This window comes from Phyllobates terribilis, unplaced genomic scaffold, assembly GCF_046119375.1.
Source record: "Phyllobates terribilis strain yellow unplaced genomic scaffold, ASM4611937v1 Scaffold_11__3_contigs__length_659146591, whole genome shotgun sequence".
NCBI lineage: Eukaryota > Metazoa > Chordata > Amphibia > Anura > Dendrobatidae > Phyllobates > Phyllobates terribilis.
In genome coordinates, this window is record NW_027362771.1 from 257045551 (window position 1) to 257072258 (window position 26708).

Here is a 26708-nt window from a genome sequence, read left to right on the forward strand (position 1 = left end):
CAATTTGTATGAATTTCATCACGGCAACTCCTAATCTGACTGGGTAGTGTGTATGACCCCCACGTACTAGTATACAATCCTGACAAATGTCTGACCATGCTACTGATGAGACTACCGTTAATGTAGTCCAAAAGAAAAGATCAACAGCTATACGATACCTCATACAGAGGAGCAGATGGCAGTCCGGCTGCTGCGTTAATGTCCCTCTATGGCTCTATTCCACTTTTCTCCTGTAGTTGTATGTATCCTGGTATCTGCTCCTGAAAATGTCCTGGGGAAACACACCAAACCTTCTTGCTAAGGTATGAATGGTTGTGCCATTGTAGAGGAGCAGGACTACCGGTGCAGCCTGAATATGCTGTAGGTACTGCCTCATTCTACCGGAAGTGACAAGGACACTAGGAAAAAGCAAAACTAGAGAAGAAACTATCAGGCAAGTTAAGTAATAGATAAGTATTTTTGGTCTTTGTCTTGCAGTTGCCTCTCCTGTGCAAAAGTTACCACTTTCATTTGCCCCAGGTGAAATTGATTTACAATCGCTTGTTCTTCCTAACTGAAGTGACTGATGGCCCGAAGCTTTATTGACTTTGGGTTATACAGTAATGGTTAAAGGGAATCTGGCGCCAGGTTTTTGCCACCTAATCTGAGAACCTCATAACGTAGTTTCAGAGACCCTGATTCCAGAGATTTTTCACTTACTGGGCTGTTTAGTGCAATTTTGATAAAATTACTGTCTTATGAGCAGATTCTCACTAGAGGACTAGTAAACCTGCTACCGGGTAGTTAAAGCACCTGCATCAGGATTGTGCTCGGTAAACTACATGCACTGTCAGGTGGGCAACATTACACTGATTAAAATGATACCTTGGTTGATAAAATCCGTCCAGTGGTTCTTGTGTAATCTTTACTTTCAGTTTGGAGATAATGATTTATTCGTGCTTTGGGGCGGCATGTGGGGGCACTCTACCTGGTGCTCTGCTTAAATATTCATCTGTATGCTCTCATAACAGCTTACTGCTCCTTCACTGACTTGCCTCCTTTTTTTACCTAGCCCTGCACTACTAGATGCATTATGTAAAATAGGAGGCAGGTCAGGGCCGGATTGGGACAAAAATACAGCCCTGGCACACAAACCCCACCATACCACATACTATAAAACTCTCCACCCCCCCAATCAGTGAATTTTGCATTACTTGGCCATGCCCCTCACCACACTCTTGATGGAGTTATTTGAAGAGTCACATGTGAATGGCGCAGCAGTGCGAATGATCAACCACAGCTTATTTACATGGTGCTCTTCAGAGCTTTGCTTCTCCGGATCTTGGGTGATATCCAGAGGATAGGGGATAACAGGACAGGAGAAGTGGTACTGTGCATTGTGTATATATACAGAATATACACATACTGAGAATTACACCCAGTATACAGGACAGGAGAAGTGGTACCGTGCAGTGTATATATACAGAATAATACATATACTGAGAATTACACCCAGTATACAGGACAGGAGAAGTGGTACTGTGCAGTATATATAAACAGAATAATACAGATACTGAAAATTGCTCCCATTATACAGGACAGGGGAAGATGTACTGTGCAGTGTATACAGTAATGGCCGAAATCGTCGGCACCCTTGAAATTTTTCCAGAAAACAAAGCATTTCTCCCAGAAAATTATTGCAATTACACATATTTTGTTAAACACGTTTATTTTGTTTGTGTATATTGGAATAACACAAAATATCAAAGACTAAAAGGCAAATTGGACATAATTTCATACAAAACCCCAAAAATGGGATGGACAAAATTATTGGCACCCTCAACTTAATATTTGGTTGCACATCCTTTGGAATAAATAACTGCAATCACTCGCTTCCTATAATCATCAACAAGCTTCTTGCATCTCTCAACTGGAATTTTGGACTACTCTTCTTTTGCAAACTGCCCCAGGTCTCTCGTATTTGAAGGGCGCCTTCTCCCAACAGCAATTTTAAGATCTCTCCACAGGTGTTCAATGGGATTTAGATCTGGATTTATTGTTGGCCACTTCAGAACTCTCCAGCGCTTTGTTTCCATCCATTTCTGGGTGCTTCTTGAAGTATGTTTGGGGTCATTGTACTGCTGGAAGACTTATGACCTAGAACGCAAACTCAGCATTCTGATATTGGGCATTACATTGCAATCCAAAATCCTCTGGTAATCTTCAGATTTCATGATGCCTTGCACACATTCAAGGCACCCAATGCCAGAGGCAGCAAAAGAACCCCAAAACATCTTTGACCCTCCACCATATTTGATGGTAGGTACTGTGTTCTTTTCTTTGTAGTCCTCATTCCGTTTTCGGTAAATTGTAGAATTATGTGCTTTACCAAAAAGCTCTATCTTGGTCTCATCTGTCCACAAGACACTTTCCCAGAAGGATTTTGGCTTACGTACATTTTGGCAAACTTCAGTCTAGCTTTTTTTATATCTCTGTGTCAGCATTAGGGTCCTCCTGAGACTCCAGCCATAGCCTTTAATTCCATTCAAATGTCAATGGATAGTTTGTGCTGACAATGTTGCACCCTTACCCTGCAGGACAGCTTGAATTTCTTTGGAACTTGATTGGGACTGCTTATCCACCACCCGATCTATCCTGCGTTGCAACCTTTCATCAATTTTTCCTTGCCATCCACGTCCAGGGAGATTAGCTACAGTGCCATGAGTTGTAAACTTATTGATTTTGTTGCGCACCATAAACAAAGGAACATCAAGATCTCTAGAGATGGTGTTGTAACCTTGTGATTGTTAATATTGTTCAACAATTATGGTTCTCAAGTCCTCTGACAGTGCTGTTCTCTTCTTTCTGTTCTTCATGCTTAGTTTGGCACACACAGACACACAATGCAAAGATTAAGTCAACTTCTCCCCTTTCTATCTGGTCCAAGGTGTATTTTTCATATTGGCCACACCTGTTACTTGCCACAGGTGAGTTTGAGCGAGCATCACATGCTTGAATCAAAGTTGTTTACCCACAATTTTGGAAAGGTGCCAACAATTTTGTCCCGCTCATTTTTTTTTTTTTTTTTGTGAAATTATGTCCAGTTTGCCTTTTTTCTCTTTTTTTGTGTTTTTCCAATACACACACAGGAAATAAATAGGTGTATAACTAAACATGTGTTATTGCAATACTTTTCTGGGAGAAATACTTCACACATAGGAGACACGGAGTCTGGTATATATACACATAGGAGACACTGAGGCTGGTGTATATACACATTAGGCACTTACTGGTGTGTATACACTTAGGAGACACTAAGGCTGGTATATATACATATAGGAGGCACTGATGCTGGTGTATATACATATAGGAGGCACTGAAGCTGGTGTATATACATATAGGAGGCACTGAAGCTGGTTATATATTCATATAGGAGGCACTGAAGCTGGTTATATATTCATATAGGAGGCACTGAAGCTGGTTATATATTCATATAGGAGGCACTGAAGCTGGTGTATATACATATAGGAGGCACTGAAGCTGGTGTGTATATACAGTGAAGGAAATAATTATTTGATCCCTTGCACTTTTTGTAAGTTTGCCCACTGACAAAGACATGAACAGTCTATAATTTTAAGGGTAGGTTAATTTTAACATTGAGAGATAGAATATCCAAAAAAATATCAAGAAAATCACATTGTATAAATTAGATACATTTAGATAATAAGCTGGATGCTTATTATTTTGTGCTTTAAATATAAGCCCTACTTCAAAAATAAGCCCTAGTTACCGTCAGGACCGACATTTGGGGGAAGTGGGGTGGGCAAACTGGTCAATTGCCAAGGGGCCCCACTTTCTTAGGGGCCCTCAGCATTTCTATTCCAAGGTTAAAAATGTTTAAGGACTTTTGGTGAGATCATGGTCATTTGACCATGATCTCACCAAAAGTCCTTCAACTGCAGGAATCTAGAGGAACTGAAGAAGAGACAGGCTGATATATACTTTATGTGCAGTGTGTGTATATTTACATGTGTATGTGCAGTGTCTGTCTGTGTGTGTGATGACATGATTATATTTGAATAAATATTGATGATCTGAAAATAAGCCCTCACTCATCTTTCAGAGCAAAAAATAATATAAGACCCTGACTTATTTTTGGAGAAACACGGCAATGCATACATTTTTTTCCAGCAATTTGTAATACAGTACCTCTTCTGTGTGTAGCTTAGCTTGTCTAGTCTTTGCTTTCCATGTGTATCATTGAGTCATGGGCACCTATGACCCTGTCACTGTTTCACCTGTTGTCCTTCCTTGGACCACCTTTGTTAGATACCAGGGTTGCCAACCTGGTTTGTTATTTTTTTCTTCTCAATTTATTAAAAACAATTATAGACTGCAAACCTTGTTTTAGAGGCATATATTATAAATTATATTAAAATATTATAAAATTATAATATTTTAAAGATAAATGTTATTTTTCAGCCCAAATATAGTGACATGAACACACTAGCACCAATCTCAATAAGTTGTAATCACTGATAATTACAGTCAAATCTGTTCAAGCTCTTGCAGCTTCAAAAATTCATAGACACAGCACACGGGAAAACGGACCCCCATTTTTACAAACTCCACAGTAATTTAAGGCGACTTGATAACTTTGCTGTGAACGAACACTGCATACCTACAGTTGTGCTCAAAAGTTTACATACCCCGGCTGAATTTTTACTTTCTTGTCCTTGTTTCAGAGAATATGAATGATAACAAAAAAATTCTTTCTCCCCTCATGGTTATTGGTTGGGTGAAGCCATTTATTGTCAAACTACTGTGTTTTCTCTTTTTAAATCTTAATGACAATCAAAAACATCCAAATGACCCTGATCAAAAGTTCACATACCCTGGTGATTTTGGCCTGATAACATACACAGAATTTGACACAAATGGGTTTGAATGGCTACGAAAGGTAACATCCTCACCTGTGACCTGTTTGCTTGTAATTAGTGTGTGTGCATAAAAGCTGAGTGAGTTTCTGGGATCTACACAGACTCTTGCATCTTTCATCCAGCCACTGACGTTTCTGGATTGTGAGTCATGGGGAAAGCAAAAGAATTGTCAACGGATCTATGGGAAAAGGTAGTTGAACTGTATAACACAGGAAAGGGATACAAAAAAATATCCAGGAAATTTATAATGCCCGTCAGCAGCGTTCAAACTGTGATTAACAAATGGAAAATCAGGGGCTCTGTGAAAACTAAACCACGGTCAGGTAGACCAACAAAAATTTCGCCCACAACTGCCAAGAAAATTGTTCGGGATGCAAAGAAAAATCCACAAATAACATCAGCTGAAATTCAGGACTCTCTGAAAACTAGCGGTGTGGCTGTTTCAAGATGCACAATAAGGACACAGAAAAATGGGCTGCGTGGTCGAGTCGCCAGAAGAAAGCCATTACTGCGCAAATGCCACAAAGTATCTCGCCTACAATACTCCAAACAGCACAGAGACAAGCCTCAAAACTTCTGGAACAAGGTAATTTGGAGTGATGAGAACAAAATGTAACTTTTTGGCCACAAACATAAGTGTTACATTTGGAGAGAGTTCAACAAGGCCTATGATGAAAGGAACACCATTCCTACAGCAAAGCACCGAGGTGGATTGCTGATGTTTTGGGGATATGTGAGCTACAAAGGCACAGGAAACTTGGTAAAAGTTGAAGAAAAGATGAATGCAGCACGTTATCAGCAAATACTGGAGGCAAATTTGCACTCATCAGCCCGGAAGCTGCGCATGGGACATACCTGGACGTTCCATCATGATAACGATCCAAAACACAAGGCCAAGTCGACCTGTCATTGACTACAGCAGAACAAAGTGAAGGCTCTGGAGTGGCCATCTCAGTCTCCTGACCTGAATATCATTGAGCCACTCTGGGGAGATCTCAAGCACGCAGTTCATGCTAGACAGCCCAGGAATTTACAGGAATTGGAGGCTTTTTGCCAAGAAGAATGGGCAGCTTTACCATCGGAGAAAATAAAGAACCTCATCCACAAAAAATTTCAAGCTGTCATTGATGTTAGAGGGGGCAATACACTGTATTAAGAGCTGGGGTATGTGAACTTTTGACCGTGGTCATTTGGATGTTTTTGGTTGTCATTAAGATTTAAAAAGAGAAAACACAGTAGCTTGACAATAAATGGCTTCACCCAACCAATATCCATGAGTGGAGTAAAAGTTTTTTTGCTTTCATTCATATTCTCTGAAACAAGGCCAAGAAAGTAAAAATTCAGCCGGGGTACGTAAACTTTTGAGCACAACTGTATACAATAATAACATCTGTTTTGGAGTTGTCCTCATCCAGTCTTATAGTCGCTGAAATTTGGCACTTTTCAGATCTTTCTTTCCCTTACATCAACATCAAAAACTGTTCATTTATCTCACCCACAATAGATGCCATTGTCCGGTTTCATTCTTTATGTATGTGGCCCAGTTGTTTTGTATAGGAATTTGTTTCCCACTGTCAAATAATCTTTAAAAGAAACCTGTAAGGAAATTCATAATACTGGGACCACGGGCAGCATGAATCAGTCACTGGAGTTTCAGAGAAATAACTTGGAAAAGCTAGCATGTGAAAAGCATCTTAAATGACTAGTCAGATTCAGATCTCCAGCGACTTCTCCCTTTCCCGCGCCCCTAAAATGGCAGTCCTCTCCTTGTTTTCACAGATAGAGAGAGACCGGTAAGTCTAAGAGAATGGGTGAGAAACTGCTAAGGAATAGTCATCTGAAACTAGAGATGAGCAAATTTATTTAAGTTGAATTGAATTCTACTCGAATTTTACAATAATCTGTATTCTGGGGAATACATATATACATATACAGTGGGAAAATAAGTATTTGATACATTGCCGATTTCGCAAGTTTTCCCTCCAACTAAGAATGGAGCGGTCTGTAATATTTATCGTAGGTACACTTCAACTGTGAGAGACAGAATCTAAAAAAAATCCAGAAAATCACATTGTATGATTTTTACATAATTAATTAGCATTTTATTGCATGAAATAAGTATTTGATACAATAGAAAAACAGAACTTAATGTTTGGTACAGAAACCTTTGTTTGCAATTACAGAGGTCAAATGTTTCCTGTAGTTCTTGACCAAGTTTGCACACACTGCAGCAGGAATTTTGGCCCACTCTTCCATACAGATTCTCTCTGGATCTTTCAGGTTTCAGGGCTGTCGCTGGTCAACATTGAGTTTCAGCTCCCTCCAAAGATATTCTATTGGGTTCTGGTCTGGAAACTGGCTAGGCCACTCCAGGACCTCAAAATGCTTCTTATGGAGCCACTTCTTAATTGCCCTGGCTGTGTGTTTCGGGTCATTGTCATGATGGAAGACGCAGCCACAACCAGTCTTCAATGCTCTTACTGAGGGAAGGAGATTGTTGGCCAAAATGTCATGATACATGATCCCATCCATCCTCCCTTCAATATGTTGCAGTCGTCCTGTTCCCTCGGCAGAAATGCAACCCCAAAGAATCATGTTTCCCCCACCATGCTAATGCTTCATGATGAGACAGAGTTCTTGAGGTTGTACTCATCCTTCTTCTTCCTCCAAACACAGTGAGTAAAGTTGGTACCAAAAAGTTCAATGTTGGTCTCATCTGACCACATGACCTTCTGTCATGCCTCCTCTGGATCATCCAGATGTTCATTGGTGACCTTCATATGGGCCTGGACATGTGCTGGCATGAGCAGGGGGACCTTGCATGCCCTGTGATTGATTTAGTGTATGGACAGATGTTTCTTATACAGGTAACGAGTTCAAACAGGTGCAATTAATACAGGTAATGAGTGCAGAGTAGGAGGGCTTCTTAAAGAAAAACTAAGTTTTGTGAGAGCCAGAATTCTTGCTGGTTGGTAGGTGATCAAATCCTTATTTCATGCAATAAACTACACATTAACAGGGTACTTCGAGGAGATAAAAAAAAATTTTGTAGTGTTCCTGCGCTCACACACTATAAAGATGGGATGGTCAGTGCAGTTTTATGATGTTTTTAACCCTTGTAATTCAGTGTGACAGGATCTGCTCCTAACTGCTCTCCCCTCCCGTCTGGGTCATTACATCATACACAAGTGTTCAGCTCCCCCTGTAAGGAACAACCAGCCTGAGAAGAGGAGGCGTGACCCCTTCCACTGTTCTTTACAGAGAAACTGCTATTATTAGGAGACTGGCTGATAACTGCATGGAGCTGCACACTGCTGTAATGTCCCAGACCAAGGGGTGAGCAGTGAACAGCAGCTCCTGTCACACCATTCCCCTGATAATAGCTCCCTGTCTGCAGTCTGAGGTGAGAGGGGTGGTGGGGGCGTGGCCAAATCCTGGCTATTAGTAGCAGTAGCCAACCCCCTGATAATGTCTCCCTGTCTGTAGGACTACTAGCTGGGAGCAGGCCACACCCCCTCACCTGGACTTCTGACAGGGAGACCTTATCAGGGGGCTGGTGGAGCCATTATGAGGGGGGTGGTGAGACAGAAGCTACTTTTCACTGCACTGCTCACTTCTCCGATTGGGACATTACAGCAGTGTGCAGCTCGATGCAGTTATTTATTTATTTTACTCACTTATGTAGCGCCTTTATTCCACAGTGCTTTACAAACATTATGGTCACTGTCCCCATTGGGGCTCACAATCTAAATTCCCTATCAGTATGTCTTTGGAGTGTGAGAGGAAACCCACGCAAACACGGGAAGAACATACAAACTCCTTGCAGATGTTGTCCTTGGTGGGATTTGAACCCAGGATCCCAGTGCTGCAAGGCTGCAGTGCTAACCACTGAGCCACCTTTATCAGGCAGTCTCCTGATAATAGCTGTATCTTTGAAGAGAACAGTGGAAATGGCCACGTTCCCTCTTCTCAGGCTGGCTTTTCCTTACAGGGGCAGCTGAAGACTTTGTATGATGTAATGACTCAGATGGAAGAGGGAGCAGATCCTGTCACACTGAATTACAAGGGTTATAAAGATCATAAAACTGCACTGACCATCTCATCTTTATAGTGTATGAGTGCAGGAACAGTACAAAAAAAAATGATCTCCCCAGAATACCTCATTAATTATGTAAAAATCATACATGCGATTTTCTGGATTTTTTTTTTAGATTCTGTCTGTACCTATGATAAAAATTACAGACCTCTCCATTCTTTGTACATGGGAAAACAAACAATCTGGCTGCCATCTTGCTGAATAGTGGACACCCATCAAAAAATTAAAAAGAAAAAAACATACGTCACTGTTTACCTCTCCGACCGCCCCCACTCCTCCCTGCTCGCTGTCCTGTACTTCATACCGCATCTCTGTCCCAGTGTTCATTTTAGGCCTGGTCTTTTGGCTGCGAACAGGCCCTAGAGTTCACTGTTCTCGGGGCTTATTCAATGCCAGAAGTCACAACCCAGAGTGAACACCAGGCCACGAATCCTGGCCACCGGTCCTGAATTCTGGTCACAGGCTCCGAAGTGTGTATGCCCAGCTTCTTGTATGATTGATGCATCTACTTGCATTTGATATTAGATTCATTTTTTATTTGAGGGAAGGGGTAATTGCATATCACTTCTTTATCTCAGGCTGTAGTATTCTTTTCCCTAAATGTCAAATACCAGTAAGCTCTTGTAGAAATGGCTGTGATACCATCTTTAGTCAGGAAGCAAATTAAATTTTTTTCTCGGTAATTACAGTAGCAGATTTTTTGCAGCCTCCACTTTTGCTTAAGCCAACATTAAGAGGAAGAGTTTAATTAGCACAGGTGGCTGTCGAGTTTGTTCTGTATAGCATGCTTGCTATAAGATAAATGAATGACTCTTAAGAAAAGCTCAGTGTCTTCTTCTTGATTGAAGGAAATGGAAGTATAATTGATCAACAGCGTCACTGTATAAAGTGCTTACACTTCGAGATTCTCAACAACTGCAAATCCATGCCGTGAGAACCATGATCGAAGCAATTCATAATTCTGCAATGAATTCCTACAATCAGTCGGGAGCTTATTAATTCAACTGATGACACATGACCAAAATTCTCTAAATATAATCATAGATTGATAGCTTTCCCAGAAAAAAACTAATATTTCTGATTAAATAGGTAAACATCTTAAAACTTTTTTTTTCTCTCTCCATTTACAAAGGTTGAAGCTTAATTAAACTGCTATGTCCAGATTATGCTCCTTTAGAAGCTCCATTCAATTGCTGCTCAGCAAGATCCAAACACTGTTACCCAGATTCTTCTAAGTGTTTTTGCCAGAAATTTTTGTTAAATCACAACGTTCTGGAAAAAATTTCAACTTAGTGTATTTTTACGACCTTTTTGCCTAGTTCCGCCTCAATGGGACCGGGGTAAGATTTGTGGCGAGGCACACGCTACAGTTCAGATGCGCTGGATTCATTAAGAGGCTTATGCCTCTTAATGAGTTGTCTGACTTCAACACGCCCCCTCATCAAGAATGACATGAATTAAGGCCTAAATTCAAACAGAGCAAAGGAACTCCCCTGGATATGGGGGTAGGGAGCAGGAAGGCTCAGACAGGAAAAGTCCCATATACAGATTGTTTATATACAATGTAAAGATCTTGGCTGAGCAGCAAATGAAAGCAGATTCTAAAGGAGCAGAAATTGGGCTTTGAAAGGGCAATTCAGTATTGTGTTTGGGAGAAAAGAAAGCAAAATAAGTAAATGAAGTATATGGCAAATGTTCATAACTTAATAATGGATGGAGAATAATTAAATATTAAAGAAAATAATTGTATTTACTGTTTAAAAATATTACTCATGTATTGAATTCTAATTACTGTATATTTTCGGTTTAGAAAAGAATAATGTATATATTTATTTATTTTTTTTACATATTGTTGCTATTTTTATTTAAGCAGAAATTCGTTTTGTTGATTTTATTGGAATTTTACAACTTATCATCTAATGGAATTGCGTGGATTTTCTATCCAAATTTTTGGTTGGGAAATCTGAAGTGTTTTATAGCAGCAAAGTGGATCCACATGTTGGGGATATGTTCTTTGCAAAAGTGGACTTGTACTGCATTTTTTATTTTTATTTCTGTAGCATGTCATTTTCTTTTGCGGATAAATTGTGATCTTATGCAAAGCTTCTTAAGTGCTTTCAATAAGGAAGTCAAAATTCTCAATTTACTAGTGAGTTATCAAATCTGGAAAACTCATTTTAATTACTTGGCAGGTTATCAACTTTTGATTAAAACACTGCTCAGCAACTGATGTTTTAGTCAGTGCGATTTGATTTTGATAGTCAAGCCGTACAATTTGTTATAGTGATTCACACATTTCTACAAAAATTGGTTGATTCATGTTGTTATAGTGATTCAGCCTGCCATCTTCATGATGTTTTCTGTGAAACAGAACAAATAATACCTAACTGCTTGCTATTTTACAGAGTGTTAAGAGAGCCATTGAATCTATAGTGTCAGAGTGTTAACATGTCTTGGTATTCTTCTGAAATTGCTGGGTTTAATACATCTCATTAGTCATCTTAAGAAACACTTGCAATAAGTGTTCATACAAAGCAATCTCACTTATGAATGACTGCTATTATATGTAGAACTATTCTATTCATGTGGTCTCTTGGCTGACTTACACAAAAAGAGTAAAAACCCTGTTTGATACTATTCGATAAGACTTGGTGTTACTATAAAAATGATGGGCCAACAAGTAGATATTACATAATTATTCTGCTTATTCTTACCCAGCGAGATATGACTCCCTACTGAAATTTTCAAAGCATGTGTTGGAGCATATGTCCAAAGGAATTGTTAGCGTGACGCACATTACTATGGAATACCGAATCCTGTTATTTATGTTGCCACCACTTTTTCTGAAATAGATGTCAATATTAGTTTGTGTTGGGTGTTAAGCGTCTAAATAACTCAGACTTTAACTGATCTCTTTGGAGGAGAGGTTGTGAAGACAATATTGGGGAACATGGTGCATATTAGACAAATTCTTCATACTGGTATCTTCATAAAGTCATAGTAATTTGTGGTAATATTTTTGTCATTTTTTTTTTTTAAATCCTCTTAAAATTATTGATATTCTGTTCGTTTTTTATTTCATTCCATAACATGTACAACATTTAGGCCTCGATTTACCAAAACCGTCTATTTTCACACCGGTATTTATGAGGGGGCGTGTTGGAGTCAGATGCTTCTGACTAAGAGGCGAGAGCGTCTTAATAAATCCGATATCGCCTGACAAGAGGCTTGCACCGCCACAAATCGTACTCCAGTCAGCGACTGGAGTAAGATTTCTGGCATAAGGAACAGCTAGTCATGAATTAAACCAGCTGTGGTATCATGCCCCAGCTCCGACCACTTTGACGAATCTGGAAGAAATTGGCGAGGAAACACCAAAAATTGCAACATTTTTGTGCAATTCCGAGTTTTGCAGTTATTTTTGCAACTGTTCAAAACAATTTGTGCCAGAATTCTGTTGAAATTTTTTTAAGCTGGGCCTATGGGTATATGCACATGGACTGATATGCAGCCCGTTTTTCATAGTAAAATCCGCACAAAATCATGTGTTGTGTTTTTTTGGGTAGGAGGTGGTTGTGTACATGCTGTTGATTCGGACTTCTTAGCAAATACATATCATTTCAACTATAAAAACAAACACAATTTGGTGGAGATTTTGCTACATTAAATAGGTGGTGTATCTGCACTGCACTGCAGGTCTGTTTACTTTGCAGATGGTTTGGATGAGATTTCATAGAATCTTATCAACTTTACTGTACCGACCGCAGCTTTTCTATACACATTTCTAAGCAAAGAATATGCAGCATATCCATCCTGTGGGAACATAACCTTTCTGAAAATTAATAACATGCTTCTGAATCTGAGAATGCTCGAGTAGTCTTTCCCATTAATTGGCATTTAGACTTTAATTTAGTTGCAGCCAAATGCACCAACTGTTTCCGCTGCATTTTCTGGTCGTTGGTTGTGAAGGTGTCTGCCAGGGGAATAAGAAATACCATTACATAACAGAAGGATAAAGATATAAACTTTCCTGACATGATTTATTGTATCACAAGGGATTTTGAGGCCTCCTTTCATCTGTAAATGTGAAGCTAAAAGACATCCTGAAGTTGTTTTGTCATTTGATATTTTGACACTGCTGTTATCGTTACCTTTTGGAATGTAAATTATAAAATGGCTCTATTTTAGAATTCCTTCCGTTCTGTGAGTTGAGGAGATGTTATGATTAATCTTATTATCAAGCTCTGGGCACTTCATCCGCTGTCTATCTGACCACATGACAGAATTGTTAAGTGGGACCACAACACTAATAAGATGGGGCATCAAAATCCTTTAAAATTTCTATTGAAATCATTAGATTATTATTGGTGGTGCCAATTGAAATTCTGCATCAGTTTAATACTAAACATGAAGCCAAAGGAACAGCATAAAATTCCTCTGTGGTGGAATATATCCATAAGATGACCATTCGCTCTCATACAGCTGTCTATGAACATCAAGAAATGAGCAACATTGGAGATCATAGACACAATGGACAGCCAAGGAATCTTTGTGTAGCAGATGAAAGTCACATCGTGCTTTGATTTAAATTTGGAAGATGTTCAGCAGTGCCATCAGCTTAGAACTATCAACAACCTGTAGACCATGGTTATACTCCTCTTCAGTTCAGAGAAATCTGGCAGGAGTGGAAGAACTGCAACCAAAACCATACTTTCAGCATGGAAACAAGGCCAAGCAACTCAACCATGCACAAAACATTAGAAATAGAGTGCAGAAAAATGGCAATATGTGCTCTGGACTGATGAGTCAATATGTGAAGTATTTGGCGGTAATAAAAGGTAGGAGAGCTGGCAACAGACCAGGTCTGCAGTCAACAGTAAACCATGGTGGAGGCTCCTTGCAAGTTTGGGGCTGCATTTCAGCAAATGGATTTGGGAATTTAATCAGGATTATCGGTGTCCTCAATGTTGAGAAATACAGACAGATATTTATCCATCACGCAATATCATCAGGGAAGTGTCGGGCTCCACATTTTTTCTGCAGCATGACCCCAAACATACAGCCAACGCCATTAAGAACTATTTTCAGTGGAAATAATAAAACAGAGTCCTGGAAGTGATGATATGCCCCCCACAGAGCTCTGATCTCATCATCATCAAGTTTGTGTGTAGAGCATGAAGAGACAGAACGATTTGTACAAGCCTAAATCCATAGAAGATCTGTGGTTCGGTCTCCCAAAATGTTTGGAACAACCTCCCTGCTGAGTTACTTCAAAAACCGTGTACAATTGTAGCTACTAGAATTGATGCTGTTTTGAAGGCAAAGAGCGGTCACACCATTGATTTTAGATTTTTCTTCATTCAATTTGCATTTGTTTAGTTGATAAAAAAAAAAACTGTAACCCCTTTAAAGCCCATGACGTACTAATACGCGTCTGTGCCCTGGGACTTAAGAGCCTGACCCGTATTAGTACGTCATCGCGATCGTGCGGGCACACAGGCTGTGCGGGCGCGATCGCCGCCGGGTGTCAGCTGATTGTCACAGCTGACACCCCGTACTATGTGCAGGGAGCGGTCCCGCACCGCTCCCGGAACATTAACCCCCGCAATGCTGCAATCGAAGTCGATCGTAGCATTGCGGTGGCTAAGGGGAGGTGATTGCAATACTCACCTCCTCTTCCGGCCTCCAGCGCTGTCTGCCGCGGCTTCCAGGGTTTTGCCATGACGACCCGATGTCGTCATGACAACATCCGGGTCACCAGACAGCAGGAAGATTGTTTGGTCATGCACAGTGCATGACCAAACACTCTTCTCACTGTGCAGCGATGACTGCCTGCATGGCACAGGGATGGTGCTCCATCCCTATGCTATGCAGGCGATTAGAATAAAAAAAATTGAAAGTCCCAGAGTGGGGCAAAGTAAAAAAGTAAAATAACTTTCAGAAAGTGAAAAAAATAAATAAAAAAAAAATTGTAAAAATATTAAAAAAATAAAAAAAATAATCCACCAAAAATAAAAATATATTGTACCCATCAATAAATATTATTATGAAAAAAAACAAAACAATAAAAGTACACATATTTGGTATCGCCGCGTCCGTAACGACCTGACCTATAAAACTGTCCCACTAGTTAACCCCTTCAGTGAACACGGTAAAAAAAAAACAAAAACAAAGCAAAAAACAATGCTTTATCATCATACCGCCAAACAAAAAATGGAATAACACGCGATCAAAAAGACCAATATAAATAAAAATGGTACCGCTGAAAACGTCATCTTGTCCCGCAAAAAACAAGCCGCCATACAGCTCCATCATCCGAAAAATCAAAAAGTTATAGCTCTCAGAATAAAGCGATGCAAAAAATTGTATTTTCTATAAAATAGCTTTTATTGTGTAAAAGCGGCAAAACATAGAAAAACGATATAAATGTGGTACCGCTGTAAACGTACTGACCCGAAGAATAAAGCTACCTTATCAATTTTGCCACACGCGGAGCAGAATAAAAAAAAAAACAATTCATGAATTGTTGGTTTTTGTTTATTCTGCTTCCCAAAAGCTGGAATAGAAAGCGATAAAAAAATGTCACGTGCCTGAAAATGGCACCAATGAAAATGTCAACTCATCCCTCAAAAAACAAGCCGTCACATGACTCTGTCGGCCAAAATATGGAAAATGATAGCTCTCAAAATATGGTGATGCAAAAACTAGATTTTACAAAATATGTGTGACAGCTGTCAATCATAAAAACCCGATATCATTCTGGTATCTCTGTAGTCACACTGACCCGAAGAATAAAGCCATCTAATCACTTATACCGCACTAGGAACGGCGTAAAAAATAAACGCTAGGGCTGGGGTTGGGGTTAGGGTTGGGGTTAGGATTTTGTTTTTTTTCAAAAGTTAAAAAAAAAAAAAAGATGACGATATGGCAACTAGTGTTGAATGCAAGTGCTCGCTACTTGAGTTTGCATCGGGTGCTCTGGTATGCATTGAGTATCGCGGGTGCTCGAGTCTCCGCCCCATATGCTTCACAGGCAAAAAAACCTTGCGGGGATTGCCTGCCATGCACGAGCGACCCCCGCATGTTTTTTTGGGGGTGTCTAATAACCGTGAAACATGCGGGCGGGGACTCGAGCATTTCACTTGAGCACCCGTGATACATGGTGCATACCTGAGTACCTGATGCAAACTCAAGTAGCGAGCACTTGCGCTCAAGAGTAATGACAACTTATTCAATATGATGACCTAATGTCATCAAATTCTGTGTCGTACTTCTGGGTTCAAAATGTTCACTATACCCCTTGATAAAATCCTTGATGGGTGTAGTTTCCAAAATGGGGTCACTTGTGGGGGGTTTCAACTATTTAGGCACATCAGGGGCTCTCCAAACGTGACATGGCGTCTGCTCTCGATTCCAGCCGATTTTGCGTTCAAAAAGTCACACAGTGCTCCTTCCCTTCTGAACTCTGCCGTGTGCCCAAACACTGTATTTTCCCCACATATGGGATATTGGCGTACTCAGGAGAAATTGCACAAAAGTTTTTGGGGTCCATTTTCTCCTCTTACCCTTGTGAAAATAAAAAAATTGGGGCTAAAACATAATTTTTGTGGAAAAAGTTTGATTTTTTTATTTTCACGGCTCCATGTTATATTCTGTAAGGGACTTGGGGGTTTAAGGTGCTCACCACACATCTAGATAAGTTCCCTGAGGGGTCTAGTTTCCAAAATGGTGTCACTTGTTTAGGCACATCAGGGGCTCCCCAAATGCAACATGGCGTCCGCTAATTATTCAAGCAAATTTTACATTCAAAAAGTCAAATGGCGCTCCTTCCCTTCCAAACCCTGCCGTGCGCCCAAACAGTGGTTTTCCCCCACATATGGGGTATCTGCTTACTCAGGAGAAACTGCACAACAAATTTTGGGGTCCATTTTTTCCTGTTACCCCTGCGAAAATAAAAAAAATTTGGTCTAAAGTAACATTTTTGTGAAAAAAGTTAAATGTTCATTTTTTTCTTCCACATTCCAAAAATTCCTGTGAAGCACCTGAAGGGTTAATAAAGTTCTTGAATGTGGTTTTGAGCACCTTGAGGGGTGCAGTTTTTAGAATGGTGTCATTTTTGGGTATTTTCTGTCATAAAGACCCCTCAAACGGACTTTAAATATGATGTGGTCCCTAAAAAAATGGTTTTGTAAATTTTGTTGGAAAAATGAGAAATCGCTGGTCAAATTTTAACCCTTATAGCTCCCCAATAAAAAAAAAAATTTGGTTCCAAAATTGTGCTGATGTAAAGTAGACATGTGGGAAATGTTATTTATTAACTATTTTGTGTGACATATCTCTCTGATTTAAGGGCATGAAAATTCAAATTTTGAAAATTGCAAAATTTTCCCAAATTTCCGTTTTTTTTCACAAATAAACGCAAGTGATATCGAAGAAATTTTACCACTATCATGAAGTACAATATGTCACGAAAAAAACATTCTCAGAATCAGGGGGATCCGTTGAAGCGTTCCAGAGTAATTACCTCATAAAGTGACAGTGGTCAGAATTGTAAAAATTTGCCTGGTCATTAACGTGCAAACCACCTTGGGTTGTAAAGGGGTTAAAGCACCACTCCAGCTTTTTTATGTTATTTTACCACTGAGTGATGCTTCTAAGTTTCCTGCCCCTACTATTATACTCACCTGCCGGCATCTTCACCTTTGATCACCGCCCTCATGTCCGTCCCCAGGAGTTTGTGACCTACCTGATCGCTTCTGTGACTGCTGAAGCAAGCCAGAGGTCAGAACTCAATACAAGTCCATGAGAGCCTAGTTCTGGCTCTCATAGACTTGCACTGAGTGCTTGTGAAGTAACTTCTGACCAGTCAGAAGTTGCGATCACAAGATTGTGCCGCTGGATTGGAGCAGTATCAGAAAAAAGTGAAGGCGCCGAAGGGTGAATATAAGACCAGGGTAGTGACCTTAGTGGTGCTTTAATACTATTTTTAATTTTTTTTAAAACATTCTTACTTTGGCTTGCTCTGCACATAACCAGGCAAGGTTTTCACTCTGGTCTGTCAGCTGGGGGAAGCTGAGCAGAGTGGATTGGGATGGAGCTGGAGAGAGAGGCAAGCCAAAGTCCTCTCTGAGAAGATCTGCATAGAAAAGAGGGTTTTTTGTGGAAAATCCGCTCTGCTGGTGGGTAAAACAGTAAATCCAGGCACACACATTTAGGTTTGCATTTTTTGATATTGTCTATGTGTTTCCAAGTATACAAACTTCTTCAGGACACAAAGCCACGATTCACCATTTTACCCACTAGCAGCGTGGATTTTCCACAACCCCCCCCCCCCCCTTCTTTCTTTGTTGTATTTCTGGCCTGAGGACTTGTAGACCTGCAGCAGCTTGAAACCTATGCCTTAATATTGTTGTGTGAACACAACCTTACTAGGTTAGCTTAACCTTTATTTTGGCTATGTGCCCACGTTGCGGACCTGAAGCATATTTTTTACGCTTCTCCCTGGCGGGAAAATCGCATGCGGATATTACATGCGGTTTTCCCGCCAGGTAGAAGCGTTTGTGAGGCGTCTTTGCATGCATTTCTGCATGCGGGTTATCAAGCACTTCTCCAAGCATCACTTGGAAAAGTGCTTGACAACTTGTTCAGAATGGTAAAAAATAAAAAAATAAACTTTATACTCACCTTCCGATGCATTCTCTGCCCCGTCCGGAGTCTTGAGCGGCTCACGCTGTTGTGTGCAGGACCTGCGGTGACGTCATTGAGTCATGTGGTGGGTCACATGACTCAATGACGTGGCAGGTCCTTCAGACAACAGCGCGACGGAGGGAAAACATCATAAGATAAGTATAAACTTTATTTTTTCTTTTTTTTACAGGTTCTTTGGTACCCAGGTCTGGATGAGAGTCTCCTCTCCTCCAGACTTGGGTACCATCCGCACATAGATTCCGCTGCGCTTCCGCAAAATTAATGAACATGCTGCGGATTTTTGACTGCAGCATATATGCTGCGGAAAAATCCGCAGCATGGGCATTGACATTGCGGAATGCCATTGGGGACCATGGGGTGCGGATCTACATGCGTTTTTCAAGCGTTTACGCTGCGGAAATTCCGCAGCATATACGCTTGAAAAATGCTACGTGGGCACACAGCCTTAATCTCTACTGTCAAACTAGATAAGACCCCATTGCGCTTTTTTCTGCTCCTTAGTTCTCTCTCTCTGAGAAGAGTCTGCACATGCCGTGTGCACCAAACTGCAAGTATCAGTGGTTGTTTTGGACAATAGCCATTTTTTGTTTGTTACCAGACTGGGGCTAGCTAAACTGTGTATGAGTAGCCAGGGTCTATTTTGTTTAGTTAGCGCCTGGACAAGGCTAGGAATTTTGTGTTTATGGTTTTGTTTTCGGTGATGTGCAACCTGTGCAAATAAACTTCACATTGTTTTGACACAAGAATCCCATGCCTGTGTGAACGCTGCCTACCTGAGAGCGTGAATCCCTACAATATATAAAAAATGTGTGTATATAAATATACTGTGTGTGTATGTACATACAGTGCTAAGCATAAATGAGTACACCCCCTTTGAAAAGTAACATTTTAATCAATATCTCACTGAATACAACGACAATTTACACAATTTTGACAAGACTGAGTTTCATAGAACATTTTTTTAACCCACAACTTGAAATTAAAGTTAATATAACTTATTATAAAATCTTCAGTTTTATTCAAATTAGGTTGATGCTAAAATAAATGCACACCAAATCAAAAACTACATCTAGCATTTTGTATGACAGCCATGATTTATAAGGACAGCACCAAGTCTTCTAGGCATGGAATAAACAAATTGGCTACATATTCCATCTCTTTCCATTTTTCAAGAAAGGCCTCTTTTAGAGCCTTGATGCTGAATGGAGAGTGATGCTAACTCTCTTCAGAATTCCCCATAGGTGTTTGGGTTCAGATCAGGAGACTTACTTGGCCAGTGAATCACTTTCACCCTGTTCTTCAGAAATGCAACAGATTTGTGTTTTGGATCATTGTCATGTTGAAAAAGTGCACATCTACCAAGGGCACGGAGTGATGGTAGCATCTTCTCTTACATTATAGAGCAGTACATCTGTGAAATCATTATACCATCAATGAACACCAGGAGCACTCGTACAGCCCCACATAGGACACTGCAACCACCATTCACACACACACAAATCTACCGTATTTTTCTGACTATAAGACTCACCTTTTTCCTCCAAAATTTTGGAGGAAAATGGGGGGTGCGTCTTATAGTCCGAATGTTGGGGGGGTGTATATATATGTGGGGTGTGGGGGAAGCGGTAGCGGTGGAGTAGTGGGGCACAGGAGGCAGCAACCGCCCGCTGCAGCCCACACTGTCCCCGCTGCTAAAGAAAATGAATATTCACTGCTCCCCACGCCCATAGGGCGTCCTTAATAGCAGCACACAGTGTAGCCGCGCTGCGGCTCTTGCTGCTGCCGGAATCGCCTGTGCCCAATGTTAAAGGGCATGAATATTCAAGCCCTTTAATAAGCGGGCACACGCGATAGCCGGCAGCAGCAGGAGCCGCAGCGCGGCTACACTGTGTGCCGGCTATGAAGGAGAGTGAAGTCACTGCTCTCCGCGCACACAGTCCCGGTGTGGGAAGCAGTGACTTCCGGCAGCTGATCTCTCCTTCTGAGCCGCGCATGGCAGTGACGCCATGCGCGGCTCACATGGAGAGATCAGTGCAGGCAGTCCGGACGCAGCGCTGGAGGAGAGAAGAAAGGTGAGTAGGAGTGTTTATTTTTTTTTATGTGCAGCATGATGGGGATTAGGGGGACCATGCATACCAGGATGGGGATTAGGGGTGCAATGCATACCAGGATGGGGATTAGGGGTGCCATGCATACCAGGATGGGGATGAGGGGTGCAATGCATATCAGGATAGGGATTAGGGGTGCCATGCATACCAGGACGGGGATGAGGGGTGCCATGCATACCAGGATGGAGGGGTGCCATGCATACCAGGATGCAGGGGTTCCATGCATACCAGGATGGGGACCACATATAAAAGGAAGGGGGGGGGCATATATACCAGGATGGGGGATATTGTCAGAATTGGGGGACATTACCCCCCTATACCAGTGTCAGCAGAAGACCCCCTCCCCCTTAAAAGTGCATCATGAACTCATTTTTGCCTTAATTTTTTTTTTTTTCCTCCTCTAAAACCTAGGTGCGTCTTATGGTCTGGTGCGTCTTATAGTCCGAAAAATACGGTATATTGTGAGGCAGTGAGAGGGATCATATGCGAGCAATGGTATGTTTCTCTTAAGTTGTGCATAGAGGCATATTGAACCCGCTGGAGTGCATTGCAATCACAGAAACAGCAAGCAGACTTTCTTTTTATAAAATGGGTAGGTGATGCATCCTAGTGCCAAATATTGAAGATGATTTTTAGCTTTTCCTGATCCTAAAGTGTCAGACTACTGTAATGTATGAAGCGGGCATTGATGTTCACAGATGGATATGGCATTTCCCTTTACAAATATTTGTTTGCGTAGTTTTGTTCTGATTCATTGATTTCCTGACAAATGGTGTCAGCATAATAAGTGCTTCCTTAAGCGTGTTCCACATTTCCAGTGGATCTTTTAATGGGATGGATAAAGGGCTTACATTTCACTTTTCCAAAAATGAAATGTAACAAACGATTGTTTTACTGATGACCTAGTAAAAAATTGAATTCTTACCGGGCCGTGATTTTGATGGAGACGTTTTATACCCTGCTGATTGGCACTAAATAACAAAGTTGAAAACCAGGCACAAAGGATTCACATGTTGTTTTATGTTGTTATTTTTAGGCTACGTTAACATGTAATGGAAATTATGTAGATTTTCTGCTTTATGATTTGTTGGCCAAAAATCAGCAGCGTATTGTAGCAGCAAAGAAGATGAAACTTGAACACCTCTCACCTGCACACTATGGATAGTTAGGCATGTGTAAATGAACATGCAATGGAGAATTTAAATTCTTGGGAATTCATCACAAATGTGACGTGGATTTTCCGTATTAAATTCAAAATCTCAGATAAACCTGGGGCTTCATTCCAAATTCCACAAGTCCTTTTAGAATTGCCCCCCGATACTTCCCTGTCCGTCCTTCCTACAGCTGTGATATCCTTTAATAAAAGAAATACATGAAAAAGCTAGTCCACCATAGCGGGAGCTTGACACAGTCATCATGAAAGACAATCTAACACTGATCAAAAGCAAATGTAATTGAGACATGTACAGTTCGGTCTAGAAATATTTAGACAGTGACATAATTTTCAGATTTTAGCTTCTGTGCACCAGTGCAATGGGTTTTAAGCAAAATTAATCAAGATGTGATTTTAGTATAAAAATTCTGGCAGTGTTAGGTCTAATTGGACAATGTAGGAACACACCACCAATTGGTTACACCCAGTTATCAATTCATAAAATTCTAGGAGGAATAACAGGAATTGTAAAATGCAGTGTCTCGAGAAAACATGCTCTGAATTGCAAAACATTTTTTAAGAAAATCAGACATCTGTAGAGTTGGCAGGTCCTCTTTAAAATCACCTGTCTTATTTTGGTGAGAAGCTTAATGACTGATAATGAAGTTCCTGCAATGGTTGTCATCTACACAATTTAACTTGTTTAATAGTATAAAGACCACAATTTCTATATTTATCTGCTTGTAGAATATACCTGAATTAGCGATCTCCCCATAAGCTATCACTTAAAACATATTTTATGTTTTCTAGACTACCTTTCTCAAGGGGTGGACCTTTCAGGAATAGAGGTTATCAAGAACGATCTGCTTTTCGTTGGTAGAGCACGCCTTGAAGTCGAAAACCAGGCAAAGCGTCTGCTGGAGCAGGGAGTTGAGACCCAGGTAAATAACCCTTTTCACTGTCATTTGTATTGCTTTTCTACTTCTAACCCAATATAAAGTATCTTACACTTCTAAATCTCACCAAATATTCTTGCAATATTTTTGACAATACTTTATTGAAACAGTATATTTTGATAACACTATTTTGTCTGTCCTACAGTGTCGGTATCTTTATTTATGTTGTATTATAAATAAATGTAGCCCTACATATTTATTTTAATATTCTTTGTAGGTGCCTATACCTTCAGTATAAAAGGGTATTCCCATCTCCAAGATTCTATCCCAATATGTAATAGGTGTAATAATAATAATATTAGCAAATACCTCCAATTAGAGATGTAGTATAGTTTTTCTGATTCGCTATGTCACTTACTGCAATGCCCTGCACATGGGGTATCTTAGGTATCCATGGTTACTTCCACTAAAAATTAACTTACTCTCCTTATATGTGGTCAAAGCCATGGATGATTGTATGCTTGCCCACCTTTGCTAGGCATTGATTGGTAAAAAAATATTAATGTTTCAAAAACTGTTACAAATTTTAACAAACAACAAATTAAAAAATTACTATAACCTTCTTTGAAGATGGGAATAACCCTTTAAGGAACTTATTTATATGTAAGAGAGCTTGCATAAGATATGTAAGAGAGCTTTTATTATATTAAGCATCATGTTTTTAAAGACTCAATAACTCCTTTACTTAGTTTCTTAGTTCGAAGTTTCTACTTATTTAATTCCAAGTTTCGCCAAAAACAGCCTTGAAACCAATGCTAGGGCTAAGCTTTATGTAGACTTTTACTTGCCTCTGACTACTAACTTAAAAAGGGCACAATTCTTCTGTATAATGGGCAAAAGCTCAAGATCCAGTTATTTAAAGAGTTAGGCTGTGTGCCCACTATGCGTTTTTTAAGCGTTTCCGCAGCGGCAATTCCGCTGCAGAAACACTTAAAAATTGCCTGGTAGAAGGTCTGCCATGTTCCCCAATGATAACCCGCATGTGCTGTGCACATGCTACGGAAATTTCCGATGCGGATTATCATTGCGGAAAAATCCGCAGCACTAACAATTATTTTGCGTATGCGCGGCCTTTTTGCTGCCATTGACTTGCATTGAATTGCTTAATATCCGCATGACTACATGTGCACATGCGGATATTAAGCGACTTAATGTGTGGATGGTACCTGGATGTGGAGAAGAGGAGACTCTCCTCCAGACCCGGGTACCATAGTACCTGTAAAAAAAAAAAAAGAAAATTAAAATAAAAAATAAACATTATACTTACCTTCTGATGGCCCCCGATCTCCATAGTGATGCATCCTGGCTCCTCGGTGGCTCGCGATGGTCTAAAAGGACCTTCCATGACGTCATTTAATCATGTGACAGGTCACACGACCACTGGAATGACTTCATGGAAGGTCCTTTTAGACCATCGCGAGCTGCCGGGGAGACGCATCACTAAGGAGACCGGGGGCCATCAGAAGGTGAGTATAATGTTTATTTTTTAACTTTCTTTTTAACTAGTAACTTGGTCACACTATATAAATCCATGCCGGTTGCATGGATTTATATAGTGTGACCAAGTTGTCAAGCACTTTTCCACGTGATGCTTAAATCGCTTGGAAAAGCGCTTGACAACCCGCATGCGGAAATGCATGTGAAGAACGCTTCACTTACGCTTGTCCCTGGCAGGAAAAATGCATGTACAATCCGCATGTACAATCCGCATGTACAATCCGCATGCTTTTTTCCTGCCAGGGAGATGCAGAAACGCTCAGGATACATCCGGAGCATTTCTGCATCGTGGGCACATAGCCTTAATGGACACAATCTATATAGTAATATTACACCTGCGCTCAGTCAATGTAGGGGATAAAATAACTAAAATCAGCAAGTGGATATATACACCCGTTTTCATATATGCACTTGAGGTATACAATTATAAACCAAACCACTCCTAGGAGGATTAAAACTGAACTACACCTAAATACTGCTCAAATGGATACTAAAAAGAGCAAGCAACTAACACTTAAAAATTTTTTGAAGGAAAAGTGAGGTAGTGATTTTTTCTTCAAGAATTTTTTAAGTGTCAGTTGCTTGCTCTTTTCAGTATCCATTTGAGCAGTATTTTGGGGTAGTTCAGTTTTAATCCTCCTAGCGCAGTGGTTTTTGTTTATATTTAAAGAGTTATTCACACAATTGCATTATTTTTTTACAATGCATAGTAAATGCATACTTAATGTACAGACTAACCTACATAATGTTTCTTTGCTGTACCTTTGTGTCTTTTTTTTTTAATATTTATTGGCCCCTCTTTGCATGCAGCTTCACATAACTGAATGGGCGATCCTATTCATATCTGCTACAACTACATTTCCTAACACTTGTTTCTCCTTAGTGCTGCAGACCTCTTGATCTCCTCTCCTGTGTGCTCCATGCTAGCCCTACCTCTCTGAGTTATCAAGCTAATCTAAAGCCCTTCATTCACTTCAGATAACTGTCAGCCTAATAATGGTTGGACCTATCGTTCGGACTTCAGCTATCTCACATGCCTCTCCTATTCATAGGAGTGCTTGCTCTATGAGAGAGCAGACCCCTCCTCTCTCTCGTCTCCTGTGTGCTCTATACTATCCCTACCTCTCTGAGTTAGCAAGCTAATCTAAAGCCCTTAATACACTTTACATAACTGTCTGCCTTTATTATGATGTTGGACCTATCGTTTGGCCTGCAGCTATCTCGACTGACTCTCCCTACATAAAAGCACTCGCTCCATGAGATGGCCACTGCCAGACATCTCTGCAGGAGGCTTATTTCATGGAGAACAAAAGGATCGGCAGTCTAAAATCTGATATGCCAGATCCTTTACTCAATTGCTAATAATCTGTTTAGGGCCTAAGCGAATTTTATGTTTTGTCATCTACATAATTGTAGCTGCTTGTGTAGTTTTACATCATTGTTAGCTGGTTTTCAGCAGAGCTCAACTCTACTGCACCACTCCACAACAGATTGTATAATTAGTAGGCAGTGTAGAATTGTGTTAGTTGCTTGCTGCTGACAAATTGGTGATGTGGAACCGCAAATTCCACTCTATTGAAGCATATGGTAGAGGATAATCTTCTGTCATATGCAGCATATACTTTTTCCTGTGTCATTTCTCATTATTACACATAACTTTTATTTATGGACATCTATGGTTTTATTTGTTTTGCCTTTGTGGATGGAATGGGTTGTTGCCAATATAAATATATTTGCTAAGAAAATTGGTGACATCTTCAATACTTATTTCACCTGCTGTACTCGCCTCTTAGTTACCAGTACAAACACACACTATTGCTTCATGATATATGATATAAGCTCTGCACTGTAAAGAAGGAGGCTCTGCCCCTTCTAGTGACATCATCCCTCACAGGAGAAACTCCATTATAGACCCATTCCAGAGCAGAGTTATGCTCGCAGAAAGCCAGGTAAGGCTGTGTGCCCACGATGCGTTTTTTAAGCGTTTCCATAGCGGCAAAAACGCTGCAGAAACGCTTAAAAAATGCATAGTAGAAGGCCTGCCATGGTCCCCAATGATAATCCGCATGTGCTGTGCAAATTTCCGCTGTGGATTATCATTGCGGAAAAAAACGCAGCACTACCAATTATTTTGCGGAAGTGCTGCATTTTCGCCGCCATTGACTTGCATTGAAACGCATGGATTCCGCATCACTGCATGTGTAGATGCGCATTCCACGCGTTTCAATGTGCGGATGATACCCGGGTCTGGAGAACAGGAGACTCTCCTCC

The 26708-nt window shown here is 40.5% G+C and overlaps 1 protein-coding gene across 7 annotated transcripts in view; it reads left to right on the forward strand.

Moving 5' to 3' along the window:
* Nucleotides 1-26708, forward strand: part of COG5 (component of oligomeric golgi complex 5) — a 414164-nt gene that overhangs the window by 138671 nt on the left and 248785 nt on the right. For all 7 annotated transcript variants that reach the window (XM_073652205.1, XM_073652207.1, XM_073652206.1 and 4 more), the window contains one exon: nt 22795-22925. In XM_073652205.1, the coding sequence (XP_073508306.1) occupies nt 22795-22925 (131 nt within the window). The remainder of the gene's footprint in view (nt 1-22794; nt 22926-26708) is intronic.